Raw genomic sequence first — 26,904 nt, 5'->3', positions numbered from 1 at the left:
CTCGGCGGGTCCTTTTGCAGAGCATAAAGAGCCCCATGCGTCCATTCCCCTGCCCCCGCAGCTGGTTGGTCTATAGTCCCCTGCAAACTACAGCTGCTGGATCCCACCTCCCCACCGCGCTGAGGAAAGGGGGCCCTTAGGGAGGCGCTGACTGACGACTGTCGCTGGGTCCCGGGCTTGCTGCCCTGCCAGGGAGCCCTAGTGCCCCCGACCTGCAGTGATTGCCCCCCACGGGTATCTTTCTGCTCCCCCGCCCCAGCGTCCGCCTCTTGGGAACCCGACCTATGGCGCCCCTACAGCGCCACCGGTTAAAGGCGTCTCTGAGCCAGGGCGCTTCTAGGTGGCGCGTGAGCGGCCCGGGCCGGCTCCCCGCGCGCTGCCCGGCACAGGCCGGCCCTGCCCCCGGGGATCGCCTCAGGAAACGGTTCTGCATCGCAGGCGGCTCCCGCCGGGCGGCAGAGGCGCAGCGCGGGCCCCGCTGTGAGCGGGTCGGTGGCTAGGGGCCCTCCCGAAATTACACAAGGCGCCGGGGGCTCGTATCGGCCTTACGAAGGGGCCGGTGTGACGACACGTACTGGGAGCGGGAGCTGTTTGTGTCGTGACGCCGGCGCGCCCTAGGCGCAGCCCCGAGGACCGGGCCCCACCATCCCCGGCTCAGCAGTAAGTCAGTGGCGCGAGGCGGGAGGGTTCAGTGCCGTGGGCCCTAGCTCCCGCCCATGGCTATGGCGGGCCGGGCCGGGCCTAGGCCCGCCCTACCCAGGGTACCCAGGGGCCGCGCCGACACGGTGCGTGCCCCGCTCGCGCGCCCCGCCCCCTAGCCGAGGGCTCTCGGCGCCTCCGCTCAGGAGGTAGAAGGGGGAGGAGCCTGGGGGCGGGACACCTTCCTGGCCACGCCCCTGTAGTGGTTGGTTGAGGGCGAGTACCTCCTGGGACGGGCGGAAGGGGCCAGCCAGAGGCGATGTTGATTTGCTGGCGGGAAGATCGATCTCGCGCACCTGCGTTTCCTATTGGTGCAGCGCAGTCCCCGCCTCCTGTTGCCCCCCACCGGGAGGGCGGTAGATTCGCGCTGTGCGGCCCAGAGCCCGGAAGGATGCGCCTCGTTCCGGCTCGTGCCGCTGCCACCCGCCTTGGAGCCTGCTGTGAGCCGCGGGGGCGGGGCGGGGCTTGGGGGCGGGGCTCGAGGCAGCTGCAGCCTCCGTCTCCAGTTCCGCGGGCAGCTGGGGGCTGGGCCCCCCCCTTGCAAAGTCTCCGTGCCCAGCCCCTGGCTGTAAGGCGGCTGTGGCGGGCGGGTGCACGTGGTGCTTTACTGCCCGGAACGGGGGGGTGCATAGCTGCGGGTTTGCATGGTGCTCTGGGGGGTGAGCAGTGCCCGGCCGCTTTTACCCACGGAAGCTTATGCCCAAATAAATCTGTTAGTCTGTAAGGTGCCGCCTTACTCCTTGTTGTTTTTGCAGTTAACGCTTGTTGGCATTGCAGGTTGTCTGCTATGAGTCAGCTGGAGTTAAAGAGAAACAAGGTCCTGGAAGCCAGGTTTGTGGCAGATGAAGATGTTCTGAAGCACATTTCTGATAACGGAGGTACTAGTGGTTTAAGCGTAAACAGGCACCTTGTTTTGCAGATATTGAAATGTATCAAGGGTCAGGGTCGTCAAAATGATGGTAGCCTCTGGGTGTCCAACTTCATCTTGGAGGGGTCTGATTGCTCAGAAAGCAAGTGCTCAGCACTTCCTGATAACTAGGCCTCTTTAAGTATCTGGAAACTGAGGCACCTAAAATCACTAGTTGCTCCTGAATCATTTTGAATGTTAATAATTTGCATATTCCCAGCAGCGGTAATGTCGTGTGAGCATCTCCTTTTAAAAACTTGGCTTGGGGTGTCTTTTTATGGTGTTGTGTGTGTGATCTTGTTAGACTTTATGGGACTCAAATCCTGATATGTGCAACTCTGCAGTGGCAGTTAACACTTCAGAATTGCACTGATGTCATCACTTATATGGATATTGAGAACTTGGTATGAAATTTAGAAGTAGCTATGAAACAAAAAAACAGTCATGTTAATGTCTCAGTACCAGATCCATTCCAAATCAGTGTTTGGCAGTTGGGACAGGTGCTGTTTTGAGTTTCTATATGAATGTTAAAAGCCAGAGACCTTCACTGCAGCTTTGGTTACTTAAATTGTAAGCATTTGAGACAGGGTCTGTGGTTTTTATTCTATTTGTACAGCCCCTATTAAAACTCTGAGGGGGCGTGAGAAAGGGGGTTGCTCCGAGGTACTACTGCAATACCATTAATTAATAATTATATTTAGCTTATCAGAAGTTACGGTTTTGTGGTTGTGATTCTAGGTGTTAAAGTTCGGAAGGACAGAGCTCAACTTGCGCTCAATGTAAAGAGATTTGTGAAGAAACTTGAGAACATTTCTGATGATGATGAGGCCCAGGAGATCATGGAAGAGCAGAACTATGTGGCTGTTTTGGGGGCATGTGCTGAAGGTATTTCTGGGGAAGATATAGCATGTGTCTAATTCAGAAAACTCTTGTAACATGTAAGTGGTGGGGTTGTTTGGCAAACAATTATTTGGCTTCAGGGAGTGATGCCCAGTGACCACGAACTTTGACAGTGTGTGGTTGAGTTCTAATGGTTCTTGGACTGCTTGTGGGCTTTTTTCCACTTCCATAACATAAACAGCCCTTTCAAGTCCAATGATAAAGTATTAGTCTTGACGCCCATGGCTCAGGAATATGTCAGTGCTTTTTATGTATCCATGAATAAGAAATCGTTAGGAAAGGGATAGATAATAAGAGAGAGAATATCACATTGCCTCTGTATAAATCCATGGTATGCCCACATCTTGAATACTGCGTGCAGATGGTGGTTGCCCCATCTCAAAAAAGATATATTGAAATTGGAAAAGGTTCAGAAAAGGGCAACAAAAATGATTAGGGGTATGGAATGGCTTCAGTATGAGGAGAGATTAATAAGACTGGGACTTTTCAACTTAGAAAAGAGACAACTAAGGGGGGATATGAAAGAGGTCTATAAAATCATGACTGATGCGGAGAAAGTAAATAAGGAAGTATTATTTACTCCTCAAAACACAAGAACTAGGGGGTCACCAAATGAAATTATAAGCAGCAGGTTTGAAACAAACAAAAGGAAGTATTTCTTCACACAGCCCACAGTCAACCTGTGGAACTCCTTGCCAGAGGATGTTGTGAAGGCCAAGACTATAACAGGGTTCAAAAAAGAACTAGATAAATTCATGGAAGATAGGTCTATCAATGGCTATTAGCCAGGATGGACAGGGATGGTGTCCCTAGTCTCTGTTTGCCAGAAGCTGGGAATGGGCAACAGGAGATGGATCACTTGATGATTACCTGTTCTGTTCATTCCCTCGGGGGCACCTGGCATTGGCCACTCTTGGAAGACAGGCTAGATGGGCCTTTGGTCTGACCCAGTATGGCCATTCTTATGTGTTTTCTAACAGATTCCTTGAGAAATGGCCCCAGTGCAGGTGGTGGTAAAATTTACTCGTTCCAGACTCCAAAACGTTCTGGCAAGATGGCAGAGCTGGGTATGTTTTCCTTTTCAGTATTACCATGTGGATAAACTCTTCTTGGAATCTTAGTCTGGCAGCCTCCATACGTAATTTACTTGTATCTTAAAAGTGCTGTTTTTGGTGTTTTACAATTGGCTTTAGATCAAAAGTTTTGAGAAACAGAAGCTCGGGATTTGGACATATTGGTGACTGCTTCTTCTGTAATGGCAGCTCTCATGTTATAGTGGTCCCCTTTCTGTATGTGTTAATGCAGAGGTTCACATCCACTGTATTGTGTCCCCAGTAATTCAGGCTTTAACCACTGGTGCTCTGGGTTTCCCTTACTGTAATGTTGAACCTTTGTGCTGGGCTTTGTTGTGTCTCCTGTTCCACTGTGCGTGCCATAATCCCACAGCAGAGTCTGAGCTGATCCATCCTTTAGTCTTGCAGGTGGAGTGTGACGTTTGGAACATTTCGAGCTCTGTTGTGGGTTAGAACAAGCCAAGCGGAATGGGAGATTCTGGCTGGTAAAGCTGAAGTCTTAGTTGAGTGAACTGAGTGAAGTTTAGATTCTCAACACTGTTATTGCAATTCATAGCCTTTTGCATTCAAGTCAGGAGTTCAAATCCAACCCACACTGATAATTATCAGAAGGGAGTCAATAAAATGTGAGTTTAGTCCAGTTCCCAGTGGACTGATGATCTCAACACATAAGCCATTACCACAGAGTCCAGTTCAGCAGCCTCAGTCAGAGGACCAAGTGTCATGACTAAAATATTCTCTCACCTCCAGGGGTGGCCCCTCCATGAGGGTGGCATGTAGGTCAGGCTAACTCTGTACCTGTCTTATGGATCAGCAGAAGAATGTAGTCTTGAAGAACCTTTCACGAGTACTAAATTTACTCACAAAGGTAGAGAAAGAAGGGAAATATCTGGTGCAGCTCCTTGAAAGGGTTGGGAAATGGGGTTAATATGTAAGAGATTACTTTGGGCAAAGAACTCTCTGTGTGTCACTGTGACAAATCCACAGCTGTCCAGTGTGAGTTTTGTGCCTATCACGTTTTGAAACTATTCTCTTTTATTTAAAGCCTCTGAACTAGCCCAGACACCAGGGAGGAATGTAACGTTTGATTCCTCCCAGTATCCTGAGAAGCCAGCCAGCACCCCTCAAAGCAGCAAGAGTAAGTTCTGAGACACTTTGGTGAATTGGAGGAAAGTAGCTAGCAGGTGTATCCCAGCACAAATGGCAATTAAGCAGGTTGGCGTTCAGGGTCCAACTCCCAGCATACTTGATATTCCAGGGTTAGTTTTATGTTTTGTAAATAGCGCCGCTTAGTCTGCCTGGTGCTCTAGTTCTCTTGTGGATCATGCTGTTTGATTGGGTTTTTTTCCCTACTGGCTTAGAGAAGAATGTGTTTGCTTCTCCCTTCTGCTGCTGCAATGCACAGTAACATTGAGTCAGCTGAGAAACTCCTCTGACTTGGCTGCATACGCATCACTTGAGTATTCTTTAAATCAGGGCTAATGAGGACCGTGAAGGACTAGACTGGCAGCCCCTGTACAGGTGCACTGGGGCGTAGAATATGCAGGGGGTGCTCTGCAGAGGGAGCAGAGAGAATGGAGCATCAGTGCTAGACACCTAGTGGCACGTCTCGCAACAAAGAAGGCATGGCAAGCTGGCCTTTGGAATAAACAGGGCCTAGACCCTCACCCTTACCTACCTGTTGGCTTCGGAGTTTTGACCTGGATTGGTGTGAGCTTGAAGGGGAGGAGAGCGGTCGAGGAAGCAATCAGTCTGTTAACACGTGGCCTATGCTATGTCATTGTTTGAGTGCTACGGGAGGAGGGAGAAGAAACATGCTTTGCTGCATTCCAACCCTAGCAGGAAGGCCCTGACTTGTGTTCTGCAATGGGGTCTGGAGCTGGTTGGTGCAGCCCCAGAGAGGGACAGGGACAGACCAGCCTGGAGATGTGCTTGTTCAACACCTCCCCATGATAGCCCCCCAGTTCAGTGGGTGGATTATACCACAGCCAGCCCTGCTCCTCCTCTCCATGCCTCGCATCCAGCCCTGCTTCCCTCCTCCTGGGAGGCAGTTACTTGCTCCAAGCTGCAATGGCTGGAGTGCAAGAACTGGACACCCCTACTGCAGGGTTAGCTCAGGCTCCCCCTCCTGTCCCACACCACAGCTCCTTGCTGGACTGGACATGGAGAATAGCCTCGCTTGCTGTCCCCGTCCTTCCCCACTCTACCTAAACCCTTACCCCCTTCCTGCTCACTCGAGGTTTCCTGTCAGTCCCCAGTACCCATGGACCCTGGCTAAAGCCACCAGTGGTGGTAGCACCACCGCCCCTTTCGTGGGGCGTATTCCCCCCTCTGGGGCAGCTGCGGGTTGCTGTACCTTGCACCCATGAGGGTGACTGGCCAGAGAGTTAACATGCAGGGACACTATCTCTGAGACACTGAGAGCGGATGCCTGCATTTCTTACTTGGGGAAACATGAGCATCTTGTGTCCATGTTTGTAGGAGCTGGCAGTGCTGGAAATATATGGTATTCTCATTGTTTCGTTTGCTTTACAGAGTACTCTGCTTCGAACAAAGCCCAGCTGCAGGTGAGTGACAGCTTTTTGCTTGATCTTATTTTAAAACACAAACCATCTGATTATCATGGGGGTTGGGGCTTGAAGAGCCTCTCCCCACCCGTCACCTCCCTAGATTTTTCACAATGCAGATGTCTCCATTTCGAAGCAGGCAGGGAAGGGTTTAAATGAGCACTAGAACTGCCGCAAATGAGGAGCTTGGATTTATGGGCTTTAGAGTGAACACGCAGATCAGTAGGTTTGACAGACTAATTAGCATGAGTGAGAGATGGTTCCCTTGCCTCACGCAACTGGACATGTTTGACATTCCTTTAATATGCAGTTAAATGCTTAGATTTCCAGCAGCTTGTAAAACTTGCTGGAGGAAATTGTATAGATTTTAGGACTGGAGGATGTCAGTGCTCCAGAAATGCTGCAAACAGTGGTGACTCATTAGCATTTGGTCACTTTAGTGTCCACTAGGAATAATGGAAATGTAATGCTGGGGAAAGATTGATGAGACTGAAGTCCTCCTCGGGTACAGTATGAAACAGGCAAACTTCATGCAGCAGCAATGCAAGCTTTCCTCTACGCTGCCCCACCAACTTGTTTCAACTCTGAACTAGATGGACAGCCTAGAGGTAAGAGGGTAGTTTAGTCTCCATAATTCAGTTAGGCCTTGGCAAGTCTGCTGAGGTTGCATCAGGGCAGGACTGCCCCTTGGGGAGTCCATGAAGTGAATGCTGGGAAATAGATAGGGACCAGACTCCAGTGAATGATTGCTTATGTAGCACCATGCTGTAGGTGCGTGCAGTACACCTCTACCCCGATATAACGCTGTCCTCAGGAGCCAAAAAACCTTATCGCGTTATAGGTGAAACCACGTTATATCGAACTTGCTTTGATCCGCCAGAGCGCGCAGCCCTGCCCCCCCCCGGAGCGCTGCTTTACCACGTTATATCCGAATTCGTGTTATATCAGGTCGCGTTATATTGGGGTAGAGGTGTACTTTGAAGCATATTTAAAGTGCTGTTCTAATCTGAAAAGTGAGTCTAAAAGATGGCATCATGGTTCCACATGTGATCTACACAGTTCTAATTATTGCAAACTCAACCTGGAGTCTGAGTCCGGCTGTGCTCTTTCTGGGTTACTTATCAGTAATAAAGATTCTGCAATTGGAACTTGGTTTACAGTTTTTGCAGCAGAACCCAGCTCCCTCTTGCAGATCTGTATTGGCTTTGCTTGCTAACAGGAATACAAAGCGAAAAACAAAACAAAACCCCAGACTTATTACACAAAGTAAATTGATGCAACTGAACATGCACAGATGATTGGACTGGCATTTGTACATAGTCACTTTAAGAATAGACCTGCACTTTAAATGTGCTAACAAGGTCCAAAGCTACAAAAAAAGGTCTTGAAACCTTCCAGGGCCTTGCCATGGGAGGATCTGTTTATATCTTAGCAAAATTGTCCTTAGGAGTCCTTTGTCTGATGTCCTGATAATATATTGTGTTTAACTTGATGAGAAGGCTCTGCTGTGGCTCTGCACATCCTGTGTGTTCTAAAGTTAAACTCTCTTGGACATAAGAGGTAATCATACCTCCTTCCCCCACAAAACAGAAATGATCTGTTTAACAGGGTTAAGTGAACAGTGACTGAACAAAACTGCTCAGTACTCCTCAGACACATTACGTTGCTGCTGGGCTTCTCAACCCTGCCAGCCTGTTCTGGGTACTCTGTTATGCTTTGCTAGTCGCTCGCTTATTGGAACTCCAAGTGACTTTGGTAAGTAGAATATGTGACCTAGAGCATCATGGCTCTGTCTGGCAGAAGTGTTACCATTGTCATCACTTCCACGTGGCTCCTTCAGGGGTAAGGGGTTCTGAATTTCCTGCATCCTGGTTGTGAGTTGTGATCCCCATTTCCCCCAGGGCTCAGGGGGTGGTCACCTGACACAAGGAATTCCCTCTCCTAAGCACAGCTTCCTGCTTCTGCATTCTCAGGTCCCTGCCAGCTGAAAGAGAGAGCTCAGAAATTAAACCCTGGGCCCTTGCCTGGCAAAGTGCTGCTACTGGTAGGGCACGTGTGACTTTACTAACATACTTGTGCTCTTGCAGAGTGAAAAGAATGAATTTGTGTCCACAACACCTTACAGACTCAGGAAGAGATTGACAGGTAAGGAGCACCATTTGCAGTAAGCTCCAGCTTACAGGAGTACAGTAGCATTGATAAGTATAAGCTTAGGGTGGATCTTAGTGTTTCTGTTACTTATAACCTGCTGTCTAAGTTCCATCTAAAGAACTAGATAAATTCATGGAGGATAGGTCCATCAATGGCTGTTAGCCAGGATGGGCAGGAATGGTGTCCCTAGCCTCTGTTTGCCAGAAACTGGGAATGAGCGACAGGGGATGGATCACTTGAAGACTACCTATTCTGTTCATTCCCTCTGGGGCACCTGGCACTGGCCACTGTCGGAAGACAGGATACTGGGCTAGATGGACCTTTGGTCTGACCCAGTAGGGCTGTTCTTATGTTTTTATCTCCCCATGGGTGCTTCAAGGACATTGCTGTGTGCATAGAGAATTCAAGTGACTCCCAGGTCAAAATAGCATAATAGCCATCTTTACTGAGCCAGTGTTTGGGATACATAGTTCCTTCACTGCAAGATACTGTTTCTGAGGTGTTGGGGTGTGAGTGGCAGCACCTAATCTCTTACTTCAGTGACTTTGTCTTAGCAGGTAAAACCATCTGAATAATCCCATGTATGCGGATGCTTTACTAAATGTGAGGAATTCAGTTCTTCTGTTAGACTCTTTAATCTCTGTCTGTTGTAGGCTGGGAGTTTGTGTCCGTCAGCCTTAATCACTTGAACTGACTTAAGAAGCTGTTAAAATCCCAGCCACTCTGTAAAGCTTAATATTCTATATCTATAGTAGATGATTTCAAGTCATTGGCTGGCTTCAAGTGTGCAGGATCAGTGTGGGAGAGATTTGCATGTCATGTTCTTACACGTTTTAACACATGTATATGTGACAGTAAATTGAGCTAGGTTGGGGGTTCTAAAACAGGGTTGTGACCCCTTGGGGTCGTCAGGTTATTATGCAGGGGGTCACAAGCTGTTAGCCTGCACCCCAAACCCCGCTTCACCTCCAGCATTTATAACAGTGTTAAATATAAAAAAAAGTGTTTTTACTTTGAGTGGGGGGGGGGTCACACTCAGAGGGTTACTGTGTGAAAAGGGTCACCAATACAAAAGTTTGAGAACCACTGAACTAGGCAAATTAGCTTTTAATCTGACAAGCTCAGTTATTTGGGCTTTATTCATCTGTAGCAGAAATATATGAAAATTCTAGTAAAAATTCCATTCCAGTAAGATTGTTTGAACCTCATTTTGGGAAGTTTATAGATTACTATAATTCAGAAAATTAAGTCCTCTTTTATGTTCTTGCAATTGTGTTTGTGTGTAGTTTGCATATCCCATGACAATTTAACACACTCTGCATAAAGATAATTGGTCACTTTTTAGGCTGAGGGTGAAATTTTCAGACGTGCCTAAGTGACAGTCAGGGGATCTCAGGATCCTAGGTATCTAAATTTCATTTTCAAAAGTGACTTGGTCTTCTAAATCCCTCGTGCGCTTTTGAACATTTTGCGCTTTTAAAAAAATTACTGCTCCTTAGTGCTTCAAAGCCATAAAAGAGTGAGCCAGATTCTGTTCTCACTCTTGAATCAACAGAATTGTTAATAAAATTCCCATGGCAAAGCCCTTTTTTGCTAGTGGTGACGTGAGCCAGAAAGAACCCAACTTATGTTTGGAGGGCTGGCAGGTGGAATAACTCTTCTTACCAGTATAGACTGATGTAGAGTCTTTAAGAGAAACCTGGAATCCCACAATGTCATTTTTAGTCACTTTTCAAAGTAGAGCCGCACTTTGAGGCTTGTGCCAATTTGCAGAGCCTTACTAAATAATTGAAAAGAGAAGGGGGAAAGAGAGCAGTGTGCATATTTTCAGGTCTGCGTAGAATGGATTTTTTTTTGAGTAGCACGATGGCTATGAAACCGGATTAGGACTTGGATGCTTGAAAGAGGATAGACAATGTGTAAGAGGAGACCTAGACTACAGGAAATGTGTAATAAGGGTTCTCTGTAAAAAGATATTACCAGCTCTCAAATGCTTTCCCCTTAGCTCCAAGCTTGCGTTCAGACAGCGAGAGTGACTATTCTGCTTCATGCTCTGAGGAGGAGGAAGAAGACAAGGACCACAAAGAAACAAGTGATGTCATATTGGACCAAAAGACCCCAAGTAAAACTAGAGCAGCTCCTGCTTCCAAAAAAACACCAGCTAAGAAACTGAAGGAGGAAATGACGGTGAGTGTGGAGGAAATACAGCCCTGATAGGAGAGATTCAGAGATGCTTGGTGACAGTGATTGTTGGGGGGGCTGGAGGGGCTGGATTCACCACCCTGCTTGTGCGCGCTACATACCTAGAGCATGTTAATGTAGCCCCATAGGGTCCACATAGGGCAGTTTGAACACAACATGCTGCCTGTGGCGTGGGTGGTGAATCCAGCATCCCAGACCGCACCTAACAATTGCCGTGGCTTGTCTCCTGTCAGACCCTCATGGCAGGGGAGAAGTGGCAGGAGGAGGAGAGCAGGAACGTGATGGAGGAGGATTATTCTGAGAAGGAGTTCCAGACCTAGCATTGGCCAAGGAATTAAGGGCTGTAGGCGGTATATGAGGGCAGCTTTCCGACGCTCTGTCTCCCTGTTTGGGGGTAGGGTTTCAGCCCCTCCCCCTTGCCAACAGATGGGTGGGGGGAGAGAGGTCAAAGCAGCCTCCCTAATTCCTCCCAAATCTTTTTCATAACATTCCTAAAAGTCTGAGAACTAGGTTGGCATCTCAGCTTTGTTTTCTTCTCAACCCCATCCCCTCTGAACTGAGGAGCGGGTGTGGCTGTAAAGTGGCATCCTAACACAGCAATTTGAGCCTCGGGGGAGTGGAGAGAGCGAGCCCCCAGAACCTGCCCGAGACTGACCTTTCATTCTGCCTTTTCAGAGCAACCTGGTGGAAGAATACTTTGAGGCACACAGTAGTTCCAAAGTTCTAACCTCCGATCGAACCCTTCAGAAGCTGCAGAAAAGAAAGCTGGATCAGGTAAAGTTTGTAGCAGATGAAACCGCCTTCAGAATGGAAGGTCTTGTCTGTGGTGGATTCCCCCCCCCCGAAATTCCCCCCCTGTTGCTACCACCAGTTCAGCTGTACTAGTGATATCAGTGGCAGGAGCCCTAGTGTAGACAGTGTGCCAACAGTCCATTGGTGTTTGAACTATTATGCGTTGTACAACTGCCCTGAGTAGGGTCAGGTGACATAGCGGTTAAACTGCTATTGCCTTCTCTGCTCTAGTGCTCCCACCATTGGAGCTGAGAAAGTGGTAGCAACAGTGGGGTGGGAAGAGGGAAGTGTGTAGCAGGTGCTGGCTAATAGGTCGGTTGAATGTTGCAATTGCTAGAATTGAGAATGCAGGGGAGGTAGAAAGGAATGATACGAATGGAGGGCAGCGATGAAGTCTGCTACCAACCCGGGCAGCAATGAGGTCTGCCTTTTGTGAACAAATTTGTTAAAAGTAAAAACCCATCTATTCCACCAGATGAGCTGAGGGGAGTATTAATGGTTTGGAGGAAGATTTCAGCTCTGGGTTTGCGGTTCAAATCCCACGCAGGTTGGCGGCAGCCCGAAGCGTTACTATCTGACAGCTATTCAGTGGCCTCTGTATATGTGTGAAAGGGAGTGTTCTCCCAATCTGGTTCCCAGTAGACATCTAACTCTGGTGGCTTTTTAAAAAAAACTTAAATGGACCACTTGTTGACACTCCCCGTGGGGAGGCCGTGGATTGAATGTATCACAGAGAGCGAATGATCCCCTCGTCCCTAAAGGTGGCCCCTCCGGAGCAGGGACTCCGAGAAACATGTACTGTTGGTGCCTGCTGTCTGTTCGGTGAATACATAAGATTTTTGTGTCTGGGGTTATCGGTCTAACTCCATGTTACCAAAACACATGCATTCAGATTACCTACTGACTGCTGCCTGGATTCTGCATAATGCATTATCCAGGGAAAACTCTGGTGGATTCCAGGTAGTTAAATTGGACACTCCTGTGTATTGGGAAATCCAGACGTGCAGTTTTAAATCGTCTGCTGATATCAAAGGGGACTAATGGGCAGCTTGATGCTCTGAAAGCTTTGTGTTTATCCGAAATAGCACAGTTGCCTTCTGTTTTCTCTCCAGAGTAAACTCTCTTCTGCCACATGGGGGTGGGAAGTGAATGCATTAATTGGAGAATTTGAAGCCTGCATAGGTCTCATGCTACAGCAGTTCCAATTTTGTTGCCAACATTATAAGTAGCGCTGCTAGCTTACATCTCAGGACTCTGGCATGTCTTTTAAAAGCCTGAACTAGCCCTCCAGATTCGTAATACATTTCTCATAGCACTTTCTCTGGTGAGACTAGTTTTGATCTGCAGGTGAATTCTTTCCTATTTGTTTTCTAATACTCTGGAGTCTTCTCTTTAAACCTAATACCTCATGGCCTTTAACCCTTTAGTGACGGAATCAACTGAACTAACGCAAACCACATTGACAGGCACTCTGGTCTTGCCCAGTGCTAATGGGGTTGTCTCTGGTTCGGTGCATCCATTATTGGCAGAGCATGCTTAGCGGAGAAAATCCAGCTGCTGATGCAGAAGAAGCTGTGAATGTGCCATTGTCTCATTAGCAGTATGCCCACATGCTGCAAGGTGAAGCAGAATGGGGTGTGACCAAGACACAGGACTGAGCATCAGCCTTGATCCTGTTCTCGGATCGGCCACAGGTTTCTGTGTAAAAGTGGGCAAGTCATTTGATTTCCCCATCAGCAATCCTGGGCTAATTGTTCCCACTGGAGTATTGCAGTTTAATTAATTAATACAGGTAAAGCACTCGGATCTTTGAATGGAAGGTGCTGTAGAAGTGCAGTGTTTATAAGGGTTCAGTCACAAACTCCAGGCACACATTTAGACACCTGTTTAGTCATTGTCTTCAACCCTAAACCCTGTATGACTGTCCTATTCTCCCCTTCTAAACACAGCAAACGCTGCTTGTCCTCCTGAACAAGGCTCCCCCTGCCTTCACTGCTGAACTGAAGGAACTAAACCAACAGCACGAATCCTTGTTTTCCAAGTGGATGCTGCAGTTACAGTAAGTATCTATGGATTCCTCTAAGAAGATACAGTGAACATTAGTCCCCAACATACCATCAGGAAAGCCTCTGCTAATTTAAATCATTGTCCCACAGATGGGCAATGGAATGATTCACTGACTGAATTAGGGCTGAGGTTGCAGGATAAGCAGGTGTAATTTCTTAGGGCGCAGTCTGGGTAATGCATCTCTTGTGAGACAAGTTGTGCAAAATTTACTCTTTATGAGTTGAACAGCTGGGGTTTTTAGAGGTGTAGAGTGTCCCCAGTTGATGGGAGCTGTAAGTGCTCATTAGTATGTTTTATAAACAGTCAAGTAGATGAGGAAAGGGGGAAAGACAGTTTAGAGCATACAAGTCTGTTAGCAAATTGCCAGTATCACTTACCATAGAACCTGGTTTTCTTCAGTGGTGTAATAGTGAGCTTTCTTAGCGTGAGGGATCTAATAGTAGATGCGAGAAGAAAAGTGCCAAGTCTGTTGAGGTCTGTAGGAGCTCAAATTCTGTGTCAATTTGTGTGAGAGAGAGTGGGGTTGGGGGGGGGCACACTTCCATTATACACCTCTACCCCGATATAACACGAATTCGGATATAACGCAGTAAAGCAGCGCTCCGGCGGATCAAAGCAAGTTCAATATAACGCGGTTTCACCTATAACACGGTAAGATTTTTTGGCTCCCAAGGACAGCATTATATTGGGGTAGAGGTGTATTTAATACTGGGTGTTGCTTATAGAGCTATAAGATTCCATGGTGCTTTACAGAAGACAAGGTCCCTCCCTCTAGAGGATTCAATTCTAACTGGGACAAAGGATACAGAGGCTAGTAGCTCAGAGGAGGGCAGGTGCAGATGTATGGGAGGACATCAGTGCTAGAAGGCTTTGCGAAAAGTGTGGTGCAAGGAGGAAATTGCGGTGTCATGGTTCATGGGACAGTCCCGGACATATGGGATAGTGTGAGAAAGATGGCAGGCTGGTGAGGCAGAGGAAGCAGGTGGGGGGTGGGAGATGCTATGTGTGGGGAGTAAGAGCAACATAGGTTTACAATAAATATTCTCGTTGGGCCAAATCCAGAGAGGTCTCATGAGCTTGCACTGAAGTTAATGGGAGTTGTTTGCGCACGGCACCTTGGGATCTGGCCCACTCTTGCCTCTTTCGTGGACACATCATTCTTCCTTTGAGCCTTAGATGCTGTGCCTCTCCTCATAAGAGGTCAGTGATCTGCAGTGTCCTAAAGCATCCTTGTATCTGCCTGTCTCTCACTACATTGCATAGTTAAAGCTTAAACCACAGTACTAGAATAGCATGTCTTGATTTTGAAATCATGACCTTTGACCTGACTAGAAAAGACACATCAGAAGCAACTGGTAGGCTTCCATTTGCTGTCTCATAACTGCTGTGATTCATGGGAAAAGCTGAATGTACTGTGCCTGAATAGCTTGGTGGAGGGGGCCTATGCAGTGGCTTTGTGAGCAATTTCTGTGTTAGTCTGCACTGTTTCAGAGGACCTGATAGTCTTCAGTCAAGTGTCCCTTTTGTGAGAGGACCGCAAATTCCCAGGTCTTGAGCATGCTGATAAACACTCCTGTTTAGTTACATGGAACCACCATACCCGCTCATCTCAAACCCCCTACGAACGGAGGGACTGGCTGGCTGCAAGCTGAAGAAGCCTGGACTTGATTGACTCCTTTAGAATTGTAAGATTGTAGGAGGAGAGGGAATCGGATTGTTTCATGTAATGAAAACAGAGATGTGAGATTCTAAAAGGACCTGTCAGTTTGATTCCTTTAATCTGCTCTCTTCGCTGCAGCCTGGGGTTCAGTATTGTGCTTTATGGACTGGGCTCAAAGAGAGATCTGTTGGAGAAGTTTCGTACCTCTCTGCTCCGGGATTCTGTTCACCTGGTTGTCAATGGCTTCTTCCCCAGCATCACTGTGAGATCAGTAAGTGTGACAGAGCTTGTGAGGTTTTTAAGTTGCTGCTTGTTATCTGCAGCCACTAAAATCTTCTAATACGAAACGTTTAGTGTAGACCACAGGAAGCTTTCCCAGTCTCTAAACACAGACTCCTCAATGAATAGCATTCCCCGTTCTCCCTTCTCCTTGAGTTTAAAGAAACTTTGGCCACGCTGGGGATTGGTACCTGAACTAGTGCAAACTCCCTAGTATAGATGAGGTATCCCATAATATGCAACATACTCCAATACAACTTACCTGTGCTTGAAATTGGAGAAAATCATGACTTACCTTGACTACCCTAGGGGTTTGCACCATGTGCAGCTATGCTGGCAACTGGCCACAGATAGCTGGAATTGGTGAAGATCCTTGGTGTTAGCTAAGGCCCAACTCTTAGATTTGGTGTTAAGCCCATAGTTATCAGAAGTCCCTCAGGATGATAGTGATCTTGCACTTTTCTGTTACAGATTCTGAACTCCATAACAGAGGAGGTGCTGGATCATGTGGGGACTTTCCGCAGCCCTATGGATCAGTTAGACTTGATCATGAAAAGATTTAAAGAAGGTAAAGAGGCTGAGCAGATGCCCTAAAGCTTAGACTCTCTCTGATCTTGGAAAAGCTTGTGCAAGTCTGGTGTCTTCCTTGAAATCACATCTACTTCCCCCTTGCTCAATTGCAATCTTTGTGTTGACTCTTGCCGTTCTGTTTCCTATCTTGTGATTTTGTGGCCTTCATGGAAAATATACATAGTTCTCTGAATAGATGCATAAGTGCACCAGGGTGTTGGCTTCTTGGTTGTGAAATGTGTGAAGGTGTCTTGAAATTGAGTACCTGGAAATACAGCATTCCCTTTCCTCAGTTTCAGCATGTTAGCTTAGACACATTGCCAAGGAAAGGTGAGAAAATGAGCATTCTGACAATGAGCACGAGAGCCTCATGTCTGCTCTACCGAGTACTTAGTCTCTTCACTAGGTTCATTGGAGGGGTTTGTGCCATATTTCTCCTCAGCTGTAAGTTCATTGATAGGTTTTACCCTTATTCTGTTCTAAGCTTTTTGTATGGGGGTGGGTGGGAGAAGAAGGTTCTTACTGGTTGCCTGAGGGCCTGAACAATACCCATTGAAGCCAAGAGGTGAAAATTTCAAGAGCCTAAGAGAACCCAGATGCCCAAATATCACTGAAATTTATTGGGAGTAGGGGGCTGAACTTCCTTAGGCTCCTTTGAAAACCCTGGCCTAAGAGGCTTGCTATAGACTTCAATGGACATTGGATTGAGCTTTGACTGTATAAAGTCTAATGGACTGAAAGGGACTGGCGATGTAACTTAATGTATGCAGACCCCTCTGGCTGATGGCTGTTCTGAGCAAACAAAGTAGGAAGTGGGAGTTCAGGTTCTAAAAGCAATGTTAAATGGGTCATGTCATATATACAGAGTGCTTGCTGAGTTCCATATGTAACTGTATAGCTGTATGCTGTGTATGTGTACAGTTCCAGTGGCTAAATTTTGTGCCTACATCTGTGCATATGTGATGTTGCCATTGGAGCCTTGACTCTTGTATCTTTTTTTGTTTTTTTTCCCTCAAATGTTCATCCTTCATCTGTCTTTGTGCTTTCCTACAGAGAGTGGGTAGGGGAAAGGTTGGCTGGCTGGAGGCAGGCCCCCAATTGTAGCTGTTCTTATGCAGCATGACAGGTGCTAAACTCTAGCTGTCTCCCTGTGGAAAACCCAGGGCTATGGCCAGTTGAGTAGCTACTTGGTTTCTGCACAAAACAGAATATATAATTGGCTAATGGTTTGTCAGGGAGTTTACTGGGCTCGCCAAGCAGCTGTTTCTTTGGGAGCTTTAGCAGCAACAGGCCAAGTTTGAAGTTTTAAAGATCACCCATTTGCATTCTGTGTGTCAATAAGTCTGAGTACATCTGTGCAGCAGCTGGGAGATGCAATTCCCAGTTTGGGTAGATATACAGGCCCTAGCTTTGCTCAAACTAGCACCTAAAAATAGTTTCTGTGGCAGGCAGGGCTAGCCCCTGGAGTACATACCTAGGAGCTTGGGCATGATTGTACTTGCCTGCTCAGGCTAGCTGCCCACCACTGCCACACTGCTCTGCTAGGTTAGCATGTGTACCGCTACCTGCACTGGGAATTACATCTCCGAGCTGCTGTGTAGACATACCCATACAGAGCTCTTTAAAGGCATGTTGAGAGAGATTTCTGTTCAAGTCAGTGGGCTTTGGATCAGATCCTCTGTGAGTGGGAGGGTTTTATTTGGTCTCTCACTTGCATAATTCAAAAGTAGTAGAACAGATCTGTACTTAAACCCCGCTCCTAAAAGAAATTCATATCGTCTAGAACAGTGGTTTTCAAACTTTTTTTTTCTGGCGACCCAGTTGAAGAAAATGGTTGATGCCCGTGACCCAATGGAGTTGGGGATGAGGGGTTTGGGAGGGGCTCTGGGCTGGGGCAGGGGTGAGGGCTGTGGGGTGGGGCTGGAAATGAGGGGTTCAGGCTGGGGCAGGGGGTTGGGGTGCGAGAGGGGGTCAGGGCTCTGGGATGAGGGTGCAGGCTCTGGGGTGGGGCTGGGGATGAGGGGTTTGGGGTGCAGGAAGGGGCTCTGGGTTTGGGGGGGCTCAGGGCTGGGGCAAGGGATTGGGGCGCAGGCTTACCTCGGGCGGCTCCCAGTCAACGGCACAGTGGGGATGCTAAGGCAGGCTTCCTGCCTGTCCTGGCACTGCGGACCGTGCTGCTCCCTGGAAGCGGCCAGCAGCAGATCCAGCTCTGCCTGGCTCTCACCCCCCGGGGCCCCCCCCCCCCCCCCCCAGCTCCCATTGGCTGGTTCCTGGACAACGAGAGTGTGGAGCCAGTGCTTGGGGTAGGGGCAGCATGCGGAGCCCTGTGGCACCCCCACCCCTAGGAGCTACACCTGCCGCTGGCCCCTTCTGGGGCATAGCGCGGTGTCAGAACAGGTAGGCACTAGCCGAGCAGCACCTCCGATGGGACTTTTAGCGGCCCGGTTGGCGGTGCTGACCAATGCTGCCGCGACCTAGTGCCTTCCCTTCCACGAACCAGTACTGGGTCGCAACCCGCAGTTTGAAAACCACTGGTGTAGAGGCTCAGAACTAAAGGCATCGAAAGCTTCAGCCCCAAAGAGAAACTTCTGGACAAGTTATGAGCAAGTGAAAGGGGGGTTATGAAAGGAAAGCTGCAGTGGTGGTGAGAGCTACGGAAAGAGCTTGTATAAAATATTTCAGATGCCCTGAAATACAGGCTGATTGGCATCCGCAGGGCCTAGTAACCTGAAGGACAAAGTCCCCTGACACTGGAGTGCTGGACGGACATGCCTAGGGGATTTGACAGGACTGGCTTGCACTCAAACCACAGTGAGAACGTGGAATCTCTTCACTCTTAGTGTAGCTCCTTAGTGTGACTGTTCCCTTGCTGTTTTTTCCTCCCTTTGTAGATTCTTCCTTGGAGCTCTATCTCCTCATCCATAACCTGGACAGCAAGATGTTGAGAGGAGACAAAAGCCAGCAAATTCTTGCACAGTTAGCATCCCTGCCCAACATCCACCTCATCGCCTCCATTGATCACATCAATGCTCCACTCAGTGAGTCCCAGGGCCTTGCTTTCCTCTACTGTGCTTCCAGAAAAACCAACCTTCTGGGATTGTTAAATGCACTGTGTATATTGCTTGCATTGTCTCATCTCTGCCCCGTGGGTGCATAATGTACAGGTAGCTTTCTATTAGCACCTGGAGACCATGGTCAGGATGGGAGCCCCGTTGCCCATGGGGCAGTACAAACACACAACTATAGCTGCCAATCACTGTCAGATTATCTATAGAGTACTGATGCTTCACTGAACAACTGGTTCAAACACCACGTTGTTCAGACTGGCGCTATCCTGTAGCTTCTAACTGAAAGTGGAATGGAAAAGGGGATGTGTGCAGTGTGCGTGTAAATTCTTTGGTGCAGGGAACATGTTTCACTCTGAGTGTAAATGACTGGGTAAATAATATTGCTCTAGGTAAGTGAGGATTCGCTAAGGCAGTGGTTCTCAACCCAGGGTATATCAGAGGGGTACACAGAGGTCTTCCAGGGAATATGTCAACTTGTCTAGATCAGGGGTCATGGGATGGATTTAGAGGGGTTGCAAGTGCAGTTAGGTGGTAGCAAGCAGGGCAATTGCCCGGGACCCCACACCCCAGGGGCCCCGTGAAGCTAAGTTACATGCTTCAGCTCCACACAGTGGGACTTGGGTTTCAGGGGTACAGTAGTCTGGAAAGGTTGGGAACCACTGCTCTAAGGTTGTGCTGCTGCACTAAGCACTAGACCTTAAGATGGTTTATATTGTATGACTGGGAGAAGCTAAATCTGCAACCCTGTCTCTCCTTTCTTCCCTTGTGTGTGTGTGTGTGTCTAGTGTGGGATCAGGCAAAACAAAGCCTCTATAACTGGCTCTGGTATGAAACAACCACTTTTAGTCCCTACCTGGAAGAAACCTCCTATGAGAACTCGCTCTTAGTGCAGCAATCTGGGTCTCTGGCTCTGAGCTCCCTAACGCATGTCTTGCACAGCCTCACCCCCAATGCAAGGTAAGATCCTATCACGTTATCGTTCTAGCAGCTAGAAGCCCCAGTTAAGATTGTGCTAGGTGCTGTGTGTACATGTAGTAAGAGACAGTCTCAGTCCCAAAGATCTTACATTCTATATAGATAAGAGACAAAAAGGGTGAGAGAGAGAGAGAGAGACAGGGCTGCCATCCCCAATTTCCATATGGGTAGAGCCCTGTGTGGATAAAAATGTATATCCATGGATATAAACCGGTATCCGCGGAACCTCAGGGCTCTCGCAGGAACCACAGCAGCGAAAGGAGCAGGACGTGGGCACTGATCCCAGGAGCCAGTGCCCCACACCGACAGCTCCTCCAGCATGGCTGTACCGCCCCCAGCCGCGCCCACTGGGTGGGCACCAGGCTCACAGGCAGCTGTGCCTGGTTGTGCTCTTGTGTGCAAGCGGCGCGCACACCCCCAAACGGGAGAGACAGATAGCTGCGTGGAGGGGGCGGGGCTGCAAATGGTACAGTGGCGCTGGAGAAACTGCCGGCGCGGGATGCTGGCTCCTGGGAGCGACGACCCCATGTTCTGCTCCTTTCACTGTTGTGGTTCCGCAGATACTGATCTATATCCACAGATATAAATTTGTATCGCGCAGGGCTCTACATATGGGGAACTGAGACATGGAGTGATTAAGTGACTTGCCTGGTGTCATTAAGAAGTCAATGGTGGAGCTTGAATTGAACCCTGATCTCCTGAGTCCCAGTCCAGTTCCTTAACCACACGCCATCCTTCATCTCACTTCTTTTCTCATAATTGGAAAGCAAGGTGCCCATTGGCTGTCTCTCAGCAGCATGGATCTCGGTCGAGCTGGAGGAAGTTTAGAATGCAAAATATTGGGGTGCCAGCAGAGTCTGGCTACACAATGACTTGGATTTTGTGTTCTGCTAAGTGCCCCTCTTCAGACTGCTTAGCGAGTCGTTGATGGGTGAAGAGTTGGGGGAAGCTCCACCTTCTCTCTCAGCACTTCTTTGAGTCCGTGAAATGTGCCCTATAGTGAAGGAGCAAGGTGACCGCTCTTAAAGCGAGATTATCTCCCCGCCCATTCAGTATTGCAGAATGTTCCTGTGGCAGCTGTTACTTTTCCACGTAAGCAACTGCAACTTTGGGAACATGCATATCTGCAGCTGCTTTCTATGCCGTTTAGCAGCTGGAGACAACGTGTAGAGTCCTCACCAAGAGACCAGCAAGTTCACCATGGACCATTAATAGTCCATGGACCATAGTATGGGAGCCACTGATGTACAGCACTAGAGAAAATAGATAGCTAGTATGCTGGGGTGGTTTACTAGACCTTTCATTCTAACAACCAAGAATCTTGCCATACAAATCAAAAATGGAGGATCTGGCTTGCTGTACTGGTGCTTCTATCACCACACAGACACAACTCAATCTCAATTTCTATAGCACTTCCTGCTGCATTTGCACATAGAGTGTGTGGCTACAGACACAGACTGACTGTTTCTAACAATACCGGACAGCTTACTTTTGTCCATGGAGGAGCCTGTGTGTGTCTTGGCAGCCATCCCTTGGATGGGGTATGATAACATCTAAGACCGTCCACCTTAAATCCAGCTCAGACTCCTTTAAAATACAAATTCAAAGTTTTAATCTGAAAACCTGCAGGGAAAAAGAGAATAATTAAATGACTTCAGTGTTAGCATCTTATTTGACTAAGAAAGTTGAGCTTGTTTTTTCTGTAACTCACAGTGAATATTGCTCACTGCATGAAAGGGGCAGGTTCCACGACCAGCATATTGGTTGGCTTTGCAAGGCAGTGTATGAACTACAGAATTGCTTTGCATTGCAGTACGACCTGCCATTTTTGATTTCTTGCTTGTAGTGGGCAACAATAAAATAATTAGTTGACTACATGGGTGTACTCCTGAGTCCTCTCTCTTGGGCTCTATGGCAAGGGTGGGCAAACTTTTTGGCCCGAGGGCCACATCTGGGTGGGGAAATTGCATGCAGGGCCATGAATGTAGGGCTGGGGCAGGGGGTTGGGGTGTGGTGTACAGGAAGGGGCTCAGGGCAAGGGAGGGTGCTCTGCAGGGCGTTGGGGGCTCAGGGCAGGGGGTTGGGGTGCAGGAGGGGTGTGGCAGGGGGGAGGGGAGCGGAGTATGGGAGGGGGCTCAGGGCAGGGGGTTGGGGTGCAGGAGGTGTTGGGGGTGCAGGCTCCAGCCCGGTGCTGTTTACCTTGCTGTTCCCGACCAATGGGAGTTGCAGGGGGCAGTGTCTGCAGGTGAGGACAGCGCACGGAGCCCTCTGCCCACCCCTTACCCCTGGGGCCGCAGGGACATGGTGCCGGCCACTTCCAGGAATGGTGCAGGGCCCGGGTAGGCAGGGAAGCCTGCCTTAGCCCCGTGGCGCCACAGGGGTGCCCGCGGGCCGTAGTTTGCCCACCCCTGCTCTATGCAATGATAACTTAATTTGGGCTTTATCTGTAGAACAATCAGCTTTCTGACACTTTTCAAGTTGATTGTTTAACTTGGGTTCCAAGTGATCAGTAGCCCTTACATGATGGAGGAATGGGACCACTTTAAATGAATGGCTCTTGGAAAGCAAGTCTTTTCCTCCATCTGCTGTGTATGCACAAGACTCTGTTCTTCAAGAAAAATTGTTTAAAAAAAAAAAGGCCATTACAGAAATGTTAATTTATTTTTTTTCCCCACAGAGGGATTTTCAGACTGCTGGCCCAGTATCATCTGGAGAACAAGGATAACCCATCTTACCCAGGTATCCAGTGTTTGATGTAGGAATGCACGTGGCATTTCCTCTCTCCTCTGATGTGGCACCATTGACAGTTCAGTCAAGGTGGAAGCTGGGTTCTCCCATTTTAGCACGTGTTGCCATAGCAGATTTACGGAAACTGCTGGCTCTTGAATGTGAGTTTAGCACAGAGCATCTCTACCAGTGCTGTGCATTGGGCTACATGTTCTGGTGTGTGATGTGAAATCAGATGAATGGCTGAGTTCAGAGGATCTCTTCTTACTGTCACCCAGTCTGATAGTGAAATCCTTCATGTGGGGCTGAGTTACAAAACCAAGGAAGAAGTTGACTGTCACATGCCATCCATTGATTAGGGGAGACAAGGAGTCGAGACCTCTTGGGTTCTGCTACCACTTCTGCCACTGACTAGCTGCGTGACCTTAGTCAAGCCACTTAATCTATGTCCTGGCTTGTCCCCCTATGATACCTACAGGTTAATGTCTGTAGTGCTCTGCAATTTGCAAATAAATGGCATAGTATTAATCTAGGAAGATAAAGATACAATAATATAGGAGCTGTGCAGTGAAAGAGAATCCCACACTGGGCTGTGCACTTGAGTGCTCTGAAAGTTTGACTTTACCAAATTGGATGTCCCAGTAATGCTGTTTTATAGTGAGGAAGCAGTGCAAGCTATCCTTCAGAATTGCAGGAGAGGAAGTAACTCTGCCCTCTACCAGAGCACATGAATCTGCTTTGGATGCTGGCTGTCTTGATTTATTTAACTCCTCTCCATACCCAGGACTATCTTTCCAAGACTTCTACCAGCGGTGTCGGGAGGCCTTCCTTGTGAACAGTGACCTGACTCTTCGGGCTCAGCTGACAGAATTCAGGGACCACAAGCTCATTCGGACCAAGCGGGTGAGCTAGGCAACTGTTATCTTGACTGGCTACAGCTGGTGGCCTTACTTTTTATTTCACTACTTGCAGCTGTTGAGTTTACCTGAGATGAGCTGTACCTATGTCCAAAGTACACTGTTTGAAGCACTGACAAATGGTCAGTGCATTAGTGAAGGGCTGAAGGCCTATAGCATGCTATCCACTTTTGCATGCAGGCCTCTCAACATTCTGTGCAATGGAAAGAGACTGCAGAAAAGGGCAACATGGCTTAGTTACTTAACAACACAGAGCTCCTCTGGGTATTCAGTGGCACCCTGATTACCTGAAGATCTCGAGGAGCAATCTGAAGCATTTGGGTAACTAGAATAGACTATTTAGCAAGCTTTGAAGTCTGTACTTGGAGTCCCCGGAATGGAGACTGCTAGCCAGCTCCAGCAACAAGGCTGCATTCCCAGGTCTCCCAAACCCAGAGCACTGTGTAGAGGATCTTCTAGCTGCAAACTGGCTCAGCAACAGGGGGCAAGAACAGTGCTCTGGCCTTGAGGGACATGGATCAGAGGAGTGAATAGAGGCACGTTACATCCTTGAGAACATAAAAGAACTTTGATTAACCACAGTTGTACTGTAATGTCTGCCTGCATTATAGCTGATAAATATCTGAAGAACTCCTGTTGCCACTTTTCACTTTTAGACCATGTCCCTCTTTTGCAAGAAATATACTCTTATGTCCTGAGGCAGTAAGTCATTTAAGTGAAGTGGATAGGGACTGCGCCCACTCTCTCGTGTAATATGCAAGGGTAACTGAGTCAGCTGCCTTCTAAAGCTCTGGGGTTTGTCTCCCAAACCAGATATGAGCTGATTATTTCTATGTGTTTTTTCGCTTGTTGCCATGCTAAGGAAATATTCCTGGATTAATATTGTAGTTAGTACCACGGAACAGTGACCTGGCTGGGCACCTCACTACATAAGGCCACGTTGGCGTGTCGAATCTGTGCTGTTTGTAACGGTGTTGTCTAGTGGCTCATGTTGCATTTTGCATCGGTGCGATTTCTTTGCACAGTCCTGTGTTGACAGTGTGTGTCCGTTTTCAGGGAACGGATGGAGTGGAGTATTTATTAATTCCTGTAGACAACGGGACCTTGACTGATTTCTTAGAAAAAGAGGATGAAGACATGTGAATCCTCTCAAATCCCAAACCATCTACACCAACTGCTATCAAGGGATGCTGGAGTGGGGTCTGAACTCGGATCGCTCTCCCTTTGACCATGGGCTGCTGGACCACTTAATGAAATGTGACACTTTCCAAGTCTGGTGTTCTAAATGCTTGAGTAGTTCTGGGTAGAGTTCCATATGCAAGACATATCTTACTCTTGAGTTTAGATTTGTATTCTTTTAGTCTTCCAGCTCACGTGATGCCTTCTTCATATCTATGCAGCCACTTTTACAGACTAGGAAAACTAACTCTTCAGTAAGATTGTGCCTTCTGCTCATTACCTCTCTGCAGAGGAAGGTTTGGCTGGAGCAGTTCACTTGAGGAATGCAATGACTCCATGCTCAGAGCTTTATTTTGTACTAGAGTTGTAATTTTTGACAGCTCAGTGCTTTCCAGTACTCCCCACATTGGTCAAGCCGATGGGCTCCTAGTGTGTGAAGTTGCTGAGATTTTTAGAATGCCAAGTGATCTACGTTGAGTGGTCAAGTCAGGTGGAGTGGAATAGAAGTGGAACATAAAAAACAAGGGGTTGGAATGTTGTGGGTAACTTATTAAACCTTCCCTCTTTGCTGAAATAGAATAGAGGAGCTTTCCCAAAATCCAAATCTTTTTACAAGTGGGAATCTGTATTGAAAATTGTGACTGGGAAGGGCTCTAAAGTGACCTGTAATGGGAGGGAAGGAAAAACAATGTGACTTTTTCCTGCTTTATGGTATGTACAGAAGGCTATAAAGTATTTTTTTAAAATCAGGGATGTCCAAGTTGGCTTTCCTGGAGAACTTTTTGGAGGTCCTGAATAGAAGATAAGTTCAACAAAGATCACTTTTCTCCATGGTATTTTTTAGGCATTTGCACTACATTAAAATTTATTTTTTTATGTTCCAACAGTCTGCATAAGAATAACGTCCAGTCTTGTTTCACCTGCATGATTTATCTGTTCTAGTCTACCAGTTCTCCAGTAGCTATAGTGCCTTCTAGGAAAACCAGAGACTCTATCTGAATTTCTAATGTAGCAGAAAAAATGTGGTTAATATGGGAGTGTAAGGGTACTTTGGCGCCTTCTCCATATATCAGAAAGAAAGAGGCACAGATGTAGTTTTTTTTTTTTTCCTTTGCAGGTCACCTTTAGGCTCTGCAGTTCTATCACCTACATAAAACAATCTGCCAGTCAGACTTCAGGGACACTTGAACTTATTGCCTAATCTTGTGGCAATCCATCTTATAAATGACTGTTTTGAATGACAGAATGTTAAATAAACTTTTATTCATGTTCTCTAGTTTCTCTCACAGATCTCCTGGTGTATAGATGACAAACCCCATTTTCATTATTGCCTACACTATAGCAGATGACACAATGCATGGCTGCCTTAAGAAGTGGATTTAAAATCTCAATTTATCCATATGTTCTCAGGACCTTATGCTTCTGAAAATCCAAAGGGAAGTCTACCCCCTTTTACTACTAATACTTAACACTTACAAACATCACAATGGGGAACTGAGGCAGAGATTGTGACTTACCTGAGGTCTCCAAAGGAGTATCAGCTGGGGCTAGAACTCAGAACTCCTGGTAGTGACTCCCATCTAAGCAGGGGAGGGAGGGACTTCTTTTTAGTGCCCGTCACATACTCAGTCCTGTGCTTAGACCACTTGATGCTCAGGTTACTGTAGAACTGAAAACTGAACTGAATTCTATTTTGGAGGGACATAATTCAGTGCTGTACTCAACCCCCACCCCTTATTATTAAAGATAGAGGTGGAACTATGTGCTTTCAGTGGAGTTAAGTATCAGCTGTTTTTTGCTGGATTTGAAACTCACTTGGACTAAGCACTGTGGTGTTGTAATACCCCTAACCTTTTAATTGATTCAGATTTTTTTATGTCAATGAATCAGTGTCAGGAGTGAGGCAACCTTTTCAGACCAGCTGCATGGCTTCCTGGGATGATGTGCATTTCTGCTAACAGACAGGTGTGGGTCTGTGAGAGAGAATCTGTTCTTGCCTCATGTAGGCTCAGGTAAATTATCCCTGCAGTATGTCTAAATTTGAGCCTCTCAAAACAATTAAATGACTGCCTAAGCTGTGCATTAATTTCCTGTCACTTAATGGCTGCCCATTAGTGCCTACTGCAATACAGACTTAATTTCTAGGTTTTTTGGGATCAATTCTGCACCCA

General features: G+C 47.5%; 1 protein-coding gene across 4 annotated transcripts; it reads left to right on the top strand.

Annotated features, from left to right (window-relative positions):
• Positions 1 to 185: 185 nt before the first annotated feature.
• On the top strand, positions 186 to 26,009 carry ORC2 (origin recognition complex subunit 2). Of its 4 annotated transcripts, none has more exons than XM_024214063.2 (17): positions 186 to 660; positions 1,477 to 1,577; positions 2,345 to 2,491; positions 3,487 to 3,573; positions 4,625 to 4,717; positions 6,115 to 6,146; positions 8,234 to 8,291; positions 10,303 to 10,484; positions 11,175 to 11,273; positions 13,241 to 13,350; positions 15,157 to 15,289; positions 15,769 to 15,865; positions 18,759 to 18,905; positions 19,721 to 19,892; positions 22,588 to 22,649; positions 23,422 to 23,540; positions 24,611 to 26,009. In XM_024214063.2, the coding sequence occupies exons 2-17, from the start codon at positions 1,487 to 1,489 to the stop codon at positions 24,695 to 24,697; spliced, it is 1,716 nt and encodes a 571-aa protein (XP_024069831.1). In that variant the 5' UTR covers positions 186 to 660; positions 1,477 to 1,486; the 3' UTR covers positions 24,698 to 26,009. The 4 variants fall into 4 exon arrangements, with proteins under 4 accessions (XP_024069831.1, XP_024069829.1, XP_029766419.1 ...); XM_024214061.2 differs by lacking the exon at positions 186 to 660 and adding an exon at positions 1,053 to 1,139; XM_024214064.3 differs by lacking the exon at positions 186 to 660 and adding an exon at positions 1,245 to 1,267.
• The last annotated feature ends 895 nt before the right edge of the window (positions 26,010 to 26,904 follow it).

Source organism: Terrapene carolina, unplaced genomic scaffold (genome assembly GCF_002925995.2).
Source record: "Terrapene carolina triunguis isolate 2854851 unplaced genomic scaffold, T_m_triunguis-2.0 Scaffold62, whole genome shotgun sequence".
Classification (NCBI taxonomy): domain Eukaryota; kingdom Metazoa; phylum Chordata; order Testudines; family Emydidae; genus Terrapene; species Terrapene triunguis.
Note: the sequence above shows the minus strand (reverse complement) of the source record. Positions and strands in the feature narration are given on the sequence as shown.